The 14,792-nt window shown below is 36.5% G+C and overlaps 1 protein-coding gene across 3 annotated transcripts; it reads left to right on the top strand.

The window, feature by feature from the left end:
* The first annotated feature begins 134 nt into the window (after positions 1–134).
* hif1al (hypoxia inducible factor 1 subunit alpha, like) lies at positions 135–13,590 on the top strand. 3 transcript variants are annotated; one of them, XM_058745182.1, is made up of 15 exons: positions 135–292; positions 5,660–5,850; positions 6,361–6,509; positions 7,262–7,346; positions 7,458–7,570; positions 8,608–8,795; positions 9,827–9,933; positions 10,151–10,298; positions 10,613–10,827; positions 10,960–11,087; positions 11,168–11,263; positions 11,345–11,475; positions 11,763–11,874; positions 11,991–12,108; positions 12,191–13,590. In XM_058745182.1, exons 1-15 carry the CDS (start codon positions 285–287, stop codon positions 12,268–12,270), a joined length of 1,869 nt encoding a protein of 622 aa, XP_058601165.1. In that variant the 5' UTR covers positions 135–284; the 3' UTR covers positions 12,271–13,590. The 3 variants fall into 3 exon arrangements, with proteins under 3 accessions (XP_058601165.1, XP_058601164.1, XP_058601166.1); XM_058745181.1 differs by having other exon boundaries at positions 6,358–6,509; XM_058745183.1 differs by lacking the exon at positions 135–292 and adding an exon at positions 5,334–5,493 and having other exon boundaries at positions 6,358–6,509.
* The last annotated feature ends 1,202 nt before the right edge of the window (positions 13,591–14,792 follow it).

Genomic DNA, 14,792 nt, shown 5'->3' with positions numbered 1-14,792 from the left:
TTAAATTGTGTTTAAAACACACTATATTACTTGTTTTAACCAATGATAATTTCAGACGCAGTCGATGATTATACTTGTTTAGAATGAATGACTATTGCCTGCCGTGACTTTTATTTTGACACTCAGCCCTTTTACAAAGATTACAGTCGAGCCCCTTTAGAGCAGAGATAAACAAGCTGCAGAAGACAGTTGCGTCTGCGGTGTATTCAAGCGTTACAAATACAAAACTCAAAACTCAAAACTCGGATTGCAGTGATTTAATTGAAGAGATAGTGAACTCAACGATGAAAGGGTAAGGCGTTTGTTTTCCTAGAGCACTTATAAATGAGGTGTGGGTTTAATAATGAACGATAAAAAGGGGAAAGCAGATCCTCCAGTCGATGTACGTTATGTGTGTAACGTATGGCCTCATGAGCGCGCAGTCGGTGATTGATCTGTATTAGCCTAGGTTTTAGCTCATAGTAATAGGTCCGTGTTTTCTTTTTCATATCTATCTTGAAATGAGCTCTTGAGGGGGTTTCGCGGTCGTTTTGGCCGGAGCGATTGTATTTTACATATATTTGTGAAGACAATAGGCTATCAGTTTTATTGCGCATCGCTATCAAATAGGCTCTGAAGTCTTAAGAGTGATGTTTTTGTCCCAGCTGAGCTTCAGTAACGTCTTCAAACAACAAAAACAGGTCTGAGTGGTCTTAGGACCACATGGTCAATAAAACAGCTTGAATGGAAGACAGTGTTCTTAGGTCCTGTTTACACTTGGGTAAAGTTGGTTTTATGTTCGCACATTCGGACTATTGCATTCAATTGCTTTGTTAATCACACTACATTGGACATTCACAAGTAAGTATGACATTAAAACAATACTTGGCCATTTTGATCGATTGTGAAATAAATGTAGTAGGTTGACAATGATATCGCTGATTAGAATCTGCAAAAATAACTTTATTGCACATATAATTAGAAAGTTATTGAACGCGGAAATGTGTGAATGTTGTGAATGTGTGAATATAAAACCAACTTTACCCAAGTCCTGTTTACACAGTCAGAGTAATGATAAAGTGGCACCTTTGTTCTAAATGACCATAATCTTGCATAATCCATGTCATGAGCTGTTTGTTTATAATGATTGTTTCATTAAGAAATCTGGTTAACACTTTCACATTCAGTGGGCTGATAAATAAGATATGATAAAGAGCACTTTTAGAGAAGTAAGGACACACAAATGGTGAATTGTGCCACTATCAAAATGACAAAATTGTTTGAATTCACCCTGTATATGATATTAGTGATATAATGCTTGGAAAGCGTATTTCTTCAGATGAGCTTAAAATGGAAGGTTTTTGTTTTGCCAAAACAATGTCTGTTGTTCCTCTTTTACACAAAACATGACGTTCCTTAAGTTTTTGACATTGCAGCCTAATGTATTTGATGATAAACTAACTTTCTTTTGTCTTGAGAGCATTATGTCTTCTCTAAACAATTTTATTAACATATTTTAGGTTGATGTGAATATATAAAGAAAATTGTATGTCTTAGGTCCTGTAACTGCTCATAATTTTTTGTAATTTTATTTATTTATTATTATTTTTTTACTTTTTAACTTAAAAAAATAATTTTAATGGCCCTATTTTTGAAAGTAACAATATTCTGTACTATGCACTTACATCAAAAATACATTCATTATTTGGAAAATGGACTTAATGTGTTCAGCAATTAATTACAAAAACATAACATTCGGGTGTTCTTTTTAAATGAAACTTAATTGCAGTGCAACAAATATTCTGAATATTTTTTGTTTCATTTAAACGTTAGTACATAGTGGTCAAAGACGCTTAAATTAAAGTGAGACCAATTAATTGCATGAAAGCTATGTATACTACTTAGAAAAGAATGATCAAAATGCTGTTTAAATTGAGGACTGCACATCACAACACAAGACATGCCAACTTCCTAAAAGTATTTTGTATCAACCCACATATCTGAAAGAAATGAAGTACACACTTTCCTAATGAAGTAAATAGGCCAGAGAACATTTTGTTCTCTGCTGTCTTGATATAGCAGAGACTACTGCCTGTGTTCAACCTTACTATTGGCAGAACTCCCATTGTCTCCCCCTCCCGTCACCATGCAAACGAACTTGTAAACGTGCTGCAAATTCACTGCAGAGCCACTACAAGTTTGCAGAGAGAACACCGTGTTCCTGAAACAGCCTACATGAAAAAGCAAAGACTGTTTCACATAAGGGCACATGGTATGGGCACGTTGATGCTGTTGCTTTGCAAGGATGAGTAAATTGTTACTTTTTAAGGAAAGGTTGAGTGTTGTAAAGTAGTCAGTGAAGTAATTTGGGTGACATTTACATCATTCATCAATCTCTATAAGAAGTCATACAGCTTCATTAGCTGATGTACTGCCAACTTCATATCAATCAGTATAACATTTGACATGAACATTCCTCCTTTATCCCGTGAGGTTCAGAGGACTTTGTTTGAACAGGCTGGGATGTGTTGTATTGCACTTCCAGTTCCACCTACACTGATCTGGGGTGTTGACATTTTACCAGAATACATAATAACACTCACAGTAAATCCCTAACCATACAAACAACACAAGGGTTAGGCAGGCGTGACTGTTGTGACGTAGCTGAAGGACACAGTGTTCCTGAATTCATTTACAGCAGTTTTGGCAGGAGAGCGTGCACTGTTTTGAAAGTCATTAAGATGTCACGTTTACTGCGTTACATGTTCATTCAAAACATTGGGGTCAGTTTTGCAAAAAAGAACAAATACTTTTATTCAGCATGGATGCATTAAATTGGTCAAAAATGACGGTAAAAACATCTGTATGTTACAAAATATTTCTATTTCAAATAAATGTTGTTGCTTCCACAAGGATATTAAGCAGCTAAATCTTTTTCAATGTTGATAATAGTAAATGTTTCTTAAGCACCAAATCGGTATATTAAAATGATTTCTGAAGAATCATGAAACACTGAAGACTTAAAATCTTACCGACCACAAATTTTGAATTGTAGCATACATAGATTTTTTTTTTTTAATATTATGTAAAATATTTAATACATTCAGGATTGTTTTTAAAAATAAATAAAAAAAATAAAACCTGACTGAAATCAGTCATTTTATATGCTACTAAATTTAGGCATCACAACATTATAATGTACAACTGTATGAAAAATAAATATGCATTTTGAGATTTGCCAAAGATTAAATGTGTTTGCACTCAACATTCAGAAAGTCGAAAAAGCTGTCATTCTTTAAGTATTCATTGTCAAAAATAGGTCTATCTCAGATGACTTTAATGTCATTTCTATTGGAACTTGTTATATATTTAAATGTATTTGTAATGAATATAATTCACTCTCTATCTATTATTACTCATTGATTGGATTGCGGTGTGCAGTACCAAAGTTTATCCGTTTATCCTACTACAACATTCCCAGAATATGCAAATCCTAAAATCTGTTAAAAAGGGCAATCATATGATGAATATATAATTTTTAGTTTTTCCCTACAGAACAAATAAACTTCCAGTGTCATCATAAATGTGATGAATGTGCTCTTTCTGTTTATTTTTAGAAGGGGTTATGGTACGTTTCAGTAATGGTCAGTCTATACGAGTTTCTCCCGCAGTGACCACTGGCTGAGACTGAATTATTGTGTAATCTGATGTGGTCGCCTGGGGCTTGAAATTGGATGCTGGGTCTTGCTTCAGCTTGTCTCAGACATTTAGTTTTTTTGTTTGACATAAAACATGTTGACTGATTTCCATCTTGATAATATTGTATGTACTGTACAAGGATCATCATCTGAATCAAGTTTTCATCACTCAGAGCAAAACGTTTTTTTTAAATTGTTTTATTTGACGTTTTGTTGCTATATGGTGCTGCTTGCAAAAAAAAAAAAAAAATCAGTTTTATGTGTAAAATAAAAACCTGCAAAATGTTGACAGCTCGTAAAGTTTATTATAGATGTATAAAACAACATGTTAGCTTTGGCAGATTACCATTTATTGTTCTGTTTTAGGACTTTGCCCTTCATTTGAGTGTTTACTGATTAGTTTTATTTTTAAAGTTGGCATAATATTTCTGTGAAATGGCATTATTATTATTATTATTGACCAAATTACTGGATCTGTTCTTCAATGCTCCTTTTCTCACAAACCAACATCGCTGTCTTGGTTTTATGCCCTGTTGTTAAATTAGAGTCATGTGCTTACAAATAGAGGTTTTGATCCAGGGCAGTGATACATGACTGTTTATGTTTATTCTGGCTGTGCAAGTCCTTATACAGACTGATTCCTGTGTGTTGAGTTTTTTTTTTTTTTTTTTTTAAACCAAAGTGTACAGAGCCTGACTTGACTGACCACAGACTACGTGCCGATTGAAACCATGTGGCTGGAGCCCAGCTTGTACAGACATGCTGCACGGCATTTCTGTCCTGTTTACTACACCATGAAATACAATAACACAATAATTCAATGCCGATAGGAGAGCTAATTATGTTCTGACAGTAGGAAAGTTAATCCAGACCTGTATATGTTTGACTTTGGATTAGTTTTGAAAGAACTTTTATTCAGTGAGGATGCATTAAATTGATCAAAATTGGCAGTTTAGACATTTTATGTTAAGATTTCTATTACAAATAAATGCTGTTCTTCTTAACTTTGTATTAATCAAAAAATCATTAAAGAAGAAACGAATCACCTATATATATATATATGTATATATGTATGTATATATATATATGTGTGTGTGTGTGTGCGCGCGCGTTTTTGTGAAAAGTCAGGACATAGATTTGTATAATGACAAAGGTATGACATGGGTATTACAAGGTGAAGGTGACTTTTCAGGACATTGACCCATGTCCCCACTTTTCAAAACGCTTATAAATCATACAGAGTGAGGTTTTTTTGGGGAAAGTTGAAATGCACAGTCTCCTGTAAGGGGTAGGTTTAGGTGTAGGGTTGGTGTAGGGCAATAGCACATGCAGTAAGTACAGTATAAAAACCATTACGCCTATGGAATGTCCCCACTTTTCACAAAAACGAACGTGTGTGTATGTGTATATATAATTTATCTATTTTTTATTTTTCTGAAGGAATTGTTTGACTATTAAGCCAAAAAAAAAAAGTATGGGCTGAGAGTTTGGCATCTGTTTGATGGGTCATTTTGGAATGTCAGGGTCGGCAGAGTTCAGTCCTGTTCAAAGCACAAAGGAGGTCAGAGAACGAGGGCTGGGAGGGTCTCTGTCAGATAGGAAGCAAGGGGGAGGGCTGTGGGACAGGCTTTACTACATACTTAAGTCCAGTGGAGGAGGGGAGCATGAGTGAAAGGCACAGAGTGAGGGCTTTCCTCCCTTAGTTTTGAAAAGTTTATCTGGGACTCACTTTTTGGCGAGACTAGGATACACAGAGCACCAGAACACACCAATTACAGCTGGGACAGTTTTATTGTTGACGAACAGAGAACATGATGTAAGAGTTGGAGAGAACAGAATGTTTTTATGCAGAATGTTTATAAGATTTATGCTAAGAAATGACATTGCAAAAACTTGATTTTCTTCTTTAGCTTCTTGTTTAAGGATTGGGTATTCAGAGTTCATTTTAAATAAGTTTGTTTTTCTTGTTTTTCCTTATTTAGTCCCAGTTTGGAGCAGCGGAAGGTGCGTTCGCGTGACGCAGCACGCTGTAGGAGGAGTCAGGAGACTGAGGTGTTTTACGAGCTGGCCCATTCACTACCCCTTCCACGACGTATCGCCTCCCACCTGGACAAAGCTGCCATCATGAGGGTGGCGCTCAGCTATCTGCGCATGAACCGCTTGATCCAGTCAGGTGGGTTCTGCTGAAATCAAGCTGTATGAGGGCTAGCAGTGGTCCTCGGTTGGTTGCGACCTAAAATGGGTCACAGGTCTGCCTTAATAGGGTTGTGGACAGCAGGCAGAAAACAAAATGTTATAAGTACTAAATATAATCATGTTTAACTAGGTTGAGGGATATTTGCAGTATTTTGGAGCAAATCCGTCTCTATTGCATAAGTGAAAAGAAAAAAATGGCCCAGACTGCATTAAACTTGGGTTAACATTCAACTAAGATAAACCTGGTTTGTGCTGACCACAATATGTTTGTGCAGGCAATTACTGGCTGCCAGGTGCATAAAACCACTACATTTTTTACTGTCATTTTATTGAAGGTCTTTACTGTCATTTATGGTTAATTTAATGCATTCTTGCTGAATGAAAGTGTTAAATCTTACTGATGATAGTGTTTACTGCTCATATAGGAGCATGGCCTATATAATATTCTTTGGCTAATATTTACTAATGTTAATATTTAATCCAGCAGGGCCAACCAAAACACCAACTGAAGAAACAGAGAGTCCCACTGATGCCTTTTATCAGCAGGCACTGGCTGGCTTTATTCTGGTGATGACTGAGGAAGGGGACATGGTCTTCCTCTCAGAGAGTGTCAGCAAATACATCGGCATACCACAGGTAAGTGCCACCCCTACATATTGAAGTACTACATGAAACTAAAACAGTGTGAGTTTCACCAAGTTGAGAATTTCAAACATGTTGGCTGCAGTCTAGCAGTATGTGGCCCAGGAATAGTGCCACTTTGGATTCCTCTGCTGTGGTATAAGGCGCAATGTTCACGTTACGTGTGTGACCAGACCCATTAGAGTAGGTCCGTTCCAGGGGGAACACGTGCAGTCTAATATGTTGTTTTGCTGTTTTCTGCCAGGAGGGAATTACGTTTCATGTAGGTTAGTATTGAGTAATACAGTGGTAAAAAAAATAAAATTGTGACACTGGGCACATTATATTGTAATATATTATGAAAAAGAATCTCTTAAAGTAATTTAGATAACTAAAAACACAATTATATTACAGTGAAAGCATTTAAGGAATGATAGTGGGTGATTTGGAAAGGGAAAGGGCATGAAATGTAATACACTTGACCTCCATTAAATGGGATGCAGTTATAGAGTTCATCTGTGAACACTAAAACATGTTCAGCTCATTTTATTCCTGTGCATCAGTGCAATGCATATTCCCAAACAATGTTTATAAGAATGTGGTAAATGTGAAAGAAATAAAAGTGTAGAGCCACATGTATGACACATTTTGAAAAAATTCCTGTGCCAAATAATTTTTTAATAAATACTGTTTCATGTCATGATGTTTTAAAGTCATTTTAAATTGCTGATTTTTTATTTATTTTTTTCTTATGTGGTTTTGTACAGCTGGAGCTGCTTGGACAGAGCGTGTATGAATTTGTTCATCCCTGTGACCAAGAAGAATTACGAGACATTCTTGCCACAAGACCTGGTAATAAAAGATTTCTAGGCCATAGGATCTTTTCGCTGGAATTTAGCTGCTATGCAGCAACCTAATTGCTTGTGTATGGGACTGACAATTGGGAATTTTTTTCATTCACAGGTGTTTCAAAGAAAAAGACGGAGAAGTTAACCAAACATAATTTTTTTCTTCGGATGAAGAGCACACTCACCCACACAGGAAGAACAGTTAATGTCAAGTCTGCAACCTGGAAGGTACACAGACTATGAATATTATGTAAAAATAACTGATTATTTTATTCATGGACTATTAAATGTGTTTTAGAAATTAAACCATAGGAAGAAAAGGTGCATAAACGACCCAAGATGCATTCAAACTCACAGAAGTGCCATTGTGTCAACGAGCTCTGCTTTTTAGTTTTGTTTTTATAAATATTTAATGGCGTGACCAAGTTTAATCAGTACTGGTGTTGGACTTCCTTTAGCTATTTTCACACGCAGCACCTGTTAGCTCATCTTTAGCGGGTATAGATTGCTCTGAGGGGTATGCAGGATAGTATCAGCATTACCGCTTCACATCAGCCCGGCTCTTTGTTGAGCTATGGGGTCAAGTCCCCTGAGTGCACAAAACAGGACACAAATACGCCGAAGGCAGACATCCAGCTACGTTCAGTTCCAAGCCAGGAGGCACTGGTCCAGCTTGACCGCTTGCTTCGCACGTCATGTTACACAATGTTGTGTTTTCATATTAGTCATCTGTGTTTTGTTTTGTCGAGAAATGAACAAACAGTCAGTATGAAACTTTGATTAGGTTGTAAACTGTCTGAATTCAGAATATATATAGAACAGTAATATTGTGAAATATTATTACAATTTAAAGTATCTATTTTAAATGATAATTTACTCTAGTCTTCAGTGTCACGTGATCCTTCAGAAATCAGTCTAATATGCTGATTTGGTGCTCAAGAAACACTTATTATTATTATTATCTGTTGAAAATTTTTTACCACAGTTTCCACATAATTAAGTACTGTTTAATGAATAAAGAAGTTTAAAAAAAAAAAGCATTTATATAAAATGGAACTCTCTTGTAACATCATAAATGTCTTTACTGTCATTTTTGATTAATTTAATGCATCCTTGCTGAATAAAATAAAACTAAAGTCACCATTTTATGCAACTTCTAAATTGCATTGTATATTTATCCAAAGTACAGATTGGAATGACTTTATAATTTAGAAACTGTATTATTAAAATTCCATTAAATAGCCTTCTTCCATTTCTTTTCCCAGGTCCTTCATTGCACAGGACACATGCAGACGTTCAGTGGCGATGATGAGAATGGGCCCCCTGCTGGCAGCTTTCTGACTCTCCTGTGCGAGCCCATTCCTCACCCCTCCAGCGTTGAATTCCCACTAGACAGCAGCACTTTCCTCACACGCCACAACATGGATTTGAGTTTCACACAATGTGACGGACGGTAAGACACGCTCATGCATATTTTCTTTGAAGTACACAACACACAGGTCATGAAAGCTCAAATAAATTTCATGACAGTGCAGTGTCTTGATAACTCCAGCGGGTCAGCTGAGTTTCTCTGTGTAGGAGCGCACGCAGTTCACCTCTTTGAAGCACCAATATACAGCCTCCAAATTCGCCTTCCTACTCATGGTTTAATCTACCCACATGTGTAAAAGTGAATCTAACGTTACTCACTCAATCTGCAAACCTAAATGAGCCTCGTTGCTGCTGACATTTTATTCTCACTGGATGTTTTTGAAATGCGTACGTGTGACAGCTGAAGACAGATTTCATTCATGGTGTGAGATAGCATGTGACTCAGGTTTCCTGTGTTTTTCTCTCGGCTTGCACTTAGGGCACAGGATATTTATAGTATCTCCGTGTTGGGATCAAACACACAACAATCACATTTTATGCTGGAGATGTCCATAAAGAGCTTTTTAAATAGATGCAAATTCCTATGAACTAAATATAGTGTTTCCTTCACTGCTGTTGAACCTTCAGCACCATGGCAAAAGAAATTATGCTTACTTGAGCCATGAATGTGTGTTTGCAGTTCAAAATAATTGCAAGACCAGTGTAGTCCAACTCACAAATAAATTACTCTTTGAATGATTCATTAAAAGAACCAGCTCATGAAAGACTCGCACATGAAACGTGCAAATGACCCATTTGAATCAGTAATGAATCCTCACTGAATCAGTCAGAATCAAATTCTGACTCACTTACTGAACTGCTGCTGAACTTACTGAAGTTTAAATTGTCATACGAACAACTAATCAGCAATTACAACAATGTGTAAAGATACTCTTCTCTTGTGGAACAAATTAATGATGCAATATAGAAAATCTGTACCACACTTTATTTTCAATTTCCATTTTTTGCAAAATGACAGCTTTCACTTGGATCATCACTATAATAAATTGAAATAAAATATGTAATAAAGTTAGGAGACTTTAAATATTTATTGACCACTTTCTGTGTTTCCAGAGTCACTGAGCTTGTTGGATATCAACCTGATGATCTGATTGGCCGGTCTGCCTATGAGTTTTATCACGCCCTTGATTTTGATCATGTGACCAGGAGTTTACGCATCTGTAAGTTTAAGTTTGTCTTCATTCATTTCTGTGACATAATCAATCGTAGCTTTTTCACAACATATTTAGTCTTAACCATAACCCCACACAGTGATCACCTTCATTTGTTTAAAACTCTGTGACAATGTCAACGATAACATTGTTGTTCTGATGTTTTCTTTATAGAATGAAAAAATGACCAATGACAAACTGCTAAACTTTTCCTTTGCACTCGCAGTGTTCTCCAAAGGCCAGGTGTGCACCAGCCATTACCGCTTCCTGGCTAAAAATGGAGGATTTGTGTGGACTGAGACTCAAGCCACTGTCCTCTACAACAGCAGGACCTCTCAACCTGAGGCTGTGGTCTGTCTCAACTTTATCCTCAGGTACCTCAATCAGACCTGGTGTAACATCGGTTTCATGTGCCCTATTTTATGGTAGATTGTGTCATTTCATTGCTTATATACTATTATAGTTTTTTTATTTTTTATTTTTTTGAATGTTAATTTTGTTTTATGTTTGTTTTAGTAATTTTGTCATCATTCAGTTTTAGTAATGTTAAATTATTTTATTTCAGTTAGTCATCAAGGCAACATCTCTAATTTTGACATGCATCAAATGGTTTTTAATGGTTTCGGTTTCAGTTTCAGTTGACAAAAATAACTCTGGTGTGAATGATGTTTCTCCCTCTCTCTGGCAGTGGTGTTGAAGAGGCGGATGTTGTGTTCTCATTAGAACAGACCTGTGAGAAACCAAAGCCCAGAGCTGAGAAGCTGAGCTTGCTGAAGGAGGATGAGGACTCAGACATGGAGGAGGAGAGCAGCACTGCGAAACTCTTCCTCCAGATGAAGGAGAACCCAGAGGAGTTACTGCAGCTGGCACCTCATTCTGGAGACGCTGTCATTTCCCTAACAGGTGCTCACGATCATGCTTTTCTACAGAATTGGAATGTTTGCTGTTGGTCCTCTAAAATTGATTTGATTGTGTATTCTTGCACAAATGTACTGTCATCCTAATAGTGCTTTATATTATTCACATACGGTGTAGAGTTGTCCTTCTGCTGTCCATCTAGTCCCAACACTGTCCCAGAATGCCCTCAGGAATTCTGTACGGCTGAACTCCGTCAGCTCCTTTCTCCAATATTCGACAGGCCCACCAAATCTCCAGCCGCTACGGTGTGTATGAGAGTTGGTAGTTTGTCTGGGTATTTTTGATGTTTTGAATGGTTTATCTGACATTTAAGGGTCTGTTTCAGAGCCCCGCTGAAGAGCTGCCTATGGAGATGGATGGGGTGGAGAAGTTCTTCGCCCTCAAACCGGAGGAGAGTGTAACTATAAAAGGACAATCAGAGGTAGTTCTCAAAGCAGTTTTTAGATCTCTTTTCAAACATCTCAGAAGATCATGGGCATTTAACACTTTCATTCTCTGACAGGCTATGGATGAGCTTGATTTGGACATGTTGGCTCCATACATCTCCATGGATGATGACTTCCAGTTGACCTTCCTGCCACAGGGTGAAATGGCTGCACCTTCAGATATGCTGACCAAGACTTCAAGGAAACGGTAAGAGTCATAATGATGATTTCAACATATTTAGATCATATCTTCACGATGACTTGATATGGTTCAAATATGGTAGTATGCATCGTTTAGAAGTTTGGGATTGGTAAAAAGCTCAAAAGAACAGCATTAATTTAAAATGTCTTTGCTGTCCTTTTTGACAAATTTTAATGCATTCTTTCTGAATAAAAGTGTTGGTTTCTGTGAAAAAATAAAATAAAAATTCTTAGTGACCCCACACTTTTGGACAGTAGTGCATAAGACATATTTAATATCTTTCTCCACAACAGATGTTTGGAAGATGAGGAGGATGATGACATTCCTGTTCTGGCTGCCAAATGGGAGAAGAAACCGATGAGCAGGTCCATAGAGGAACAGCTTCTTCTCAGCCACACATTACTGGTAAGGATAAATGATCTGTTGTTATGGACCTTCACTTTTTCAGCTTCATTCACACAAAAGCACTTGGTGTAGACAATATGTTCAGCATGTGATTAGTTTTTTGTTTGTTTTTTCAGAGTAGCCTATCCGATGATGGTTCGGAAGAATTTGAACCGCTACCTCAAAAGCGAAGTCAGCTCTTGACCGACAGAGACCCGTTGCTGGGCGGAGCGCAGGCGTTGTCCGATACAGCAGGTACGCTGCTCATTTTCAACAGTCCTGTCCTGTTGAATATAAGATTAATTCATAAAAGCTAACGTTATTTTATCATTAACAGCTCTCATGAGGGACACCTTCCTGTCGCGCCCGCCTGACTTAAAGAGACTCGTTGCTGAAACAATGCCGTACCTTACTTGAAGAGAAAACAATCTGGACGAGTCATCAGAGATTACAGTGACCGTTAACAAAGAGGGTTACGAATAACCCTCCTCACGCTCAGCATGTATCAACATAACATGTATTTCAGAGAGTGACCTTTTACGCACAAAACACAGGAGGACAATTGGCATAGACACTCTGTCCATTACATATTTCAATATGTCATCTATTTTTATTTTATTTTAATGTTTTTACCCAAATACTAAAACAAAGAGTAGTGAAAATAGACTTTAGATAGTAGAATTAGTATAATATAGTTATTGGTAATGAGTTCTCAACAGATTTGTCATTCGGTAGATTGCGACATTTCTAAAAAATAATGATGCACTGATCTCCCCTCATTTTCTGCCGTTCAAGCCGAATTCTTCCAAAGCACAAATGCAGCCAAAGGGGGTTTGAAATCGAAAATATACTGGTCAGGATATGTTAGAAAATAGTGTTAACATGTTGTTCTACCACTTGTAGCCTTAATCTTAACCTGTAATCGCATAACCTCACTGTAAGTTCATCTGAAAGAAGTTTGACGAGAGGATTTCTTACAGCGGTTCTGTCTAGAATCATGGGTGAAGGGCTGACTTTGAGTGGATGTGATCATGCTTTTGAGTTCATAGATTATTCACTGAGGCCATAGCTGACAAACGCAACAAATACTCTATTGGTGATCATCTTTTTATATAGCATTTTATATACTTTTGCAATTACAGCTTGTAAGTGAATCTATACTTATGTGTCTTTGGTGTTGAACTACAAATATTTTGTATGTTCAAATGTTTTCTGTTCTTGTGTCACTTCCAGTATGATCTGGTCCAATATGATGGTTTTCAAAGAGGCTAATGGTGTTGATGCTGCAGTCGTATTGACCGAAAACCTTGTCTGATGTCTTTTTGAATCCTAAGATGAGATGCTAACACAACAAATGTGCTAATCAGTTGGTTGAAAGCGTTTGCAGCAAGGGATTGTCTTTGGTTTTTGTCGTTTGATGTTTCTAGATCATCTTTTATGCAGCAAAGGCAGTTTTTTAAAATTGTGGCATATAGGATTAGTTGTGGTGCTTTTTGTTTTGTTTTGTTGTTTTTTCAGTTGACTGTGAATCAGATATATTCCCTTGATGTATGTAGCTAGTACAGACATGACTCAAGGGGCCTTATTCAAACGGTGTCCAGTTAGACACATGCCTTTCTCATATGGATAACAGTTTTCAGATATCTTAGACTTTCATTAATATTACTTTGTGTATTTTTGCATCATTATTTCCAGTGTACTTATTGACTGATAAAGAAATAAAACATTTTAAATGCATTCCAAAAGTGTTGTGTGCTTTTTTTTAATGTTCACACTTCAAAACATCCACAATCACATTTCCTCATTGAATAATCAAATGCTTTCCTTTTTAACACACAACTCAACATTAATTGAATAAAATGTCTATATAGATGGAGATGTTTTGTAAGGGATTTTTAATTTAGTGCAATATTTTGTCATTGCAACATTTTATTGTCATTTTCACTAGCAACTGCCATTGGATTATATTGTAAAATAAAGTTCACCTTTATCCCACCGGTCACTGTTGTGACCATCAACATGTTTACTCACTCTATGACCACACTCAACAAAATAATCAGGTGGGATTATTAATAAACACGAAACTTTCCCTTGCATGTGTGTGCAGTACTGCATTTGACCTCAAGATGGAGATAAGGCCTGCTGCCAACTCTCCATTTATAAGAGAACTAATGCCGCCAAATATTTGCAGAATGTTCTATAAACAACTGGGCAAGAATAAGTTACACATTAGGTTGCTCTAAATTGTAATAATTGAACCAGCTAGCTTGCTGGTTTTACTATATGTAACTTATTTGAAGATTTGCCATCTTCTAATGCAGAATCAGGTTAGCACTGCATGATCTTAAGTTTATTCACAGAGGCTTTATGTAGGTCAAATGTAAGTGTGTAGGCATCTCGCTGGTACTTTCCGTTTCTATATAACAAATTTCTCATGATATCCTCTTATGAGTCTTGACATTTAATCCACAGCTCAAACTTGATTGAAAACAACTTGTTAACCAGATTGAACACTGTATTAGAGCTGTTGTCAACCACACCATTACACACTGAAAAAAATAAGTTAAATTTACTTCATTTTTATTTTGCAAGTTTTTGCACGCATATTTAAGTAATATTTAAATGCGGGATTAAGTCAAATCTACTTAACTAAGTTATCTAAAATTAGTAAAGGAAATAAGTAAATTTAACATGGCCAGGTAGAGTTTGATGAGTAATTTCTACTTAATTATTTTAAGTTTACCCTACAATACTCAAGTACATTTCACTCAGTCATGGTTTGTAAACTTTACTCAAACAACATAGGCATTTTTTTTTTTTTTTTTGTACTATTAAGCATGTGGTTAAGTTACAAGCAAATATGTAAGCAAGTAGACTGCTCGTTATTCATTTTAAGGTAATATGTTGACTCAACAGTTATTAACTGAATGAACACAGAG

This window comes from Onychostoma macrolepis, chromosome 15 (assembly GCF_012432095.1).
Source record: "Onychostoma macrolepis isolate SWU-2019 chromosome 15, ASM1243209v1, whole genome shotgun sequence".
In the NCBI taxonomy this organism is placed as follows: Eukaryota; Metazoa; Chordata; class Actinopteri; order Cypriniformes; family Cyprinidae; genus Onychostoma; species Onychostoma macrolepis.
The sequence above is the reverse complement of the archived record's forward strand: the minus strand, read 5'-3'. Positions and strand labels throughout refer to the sequence as shown.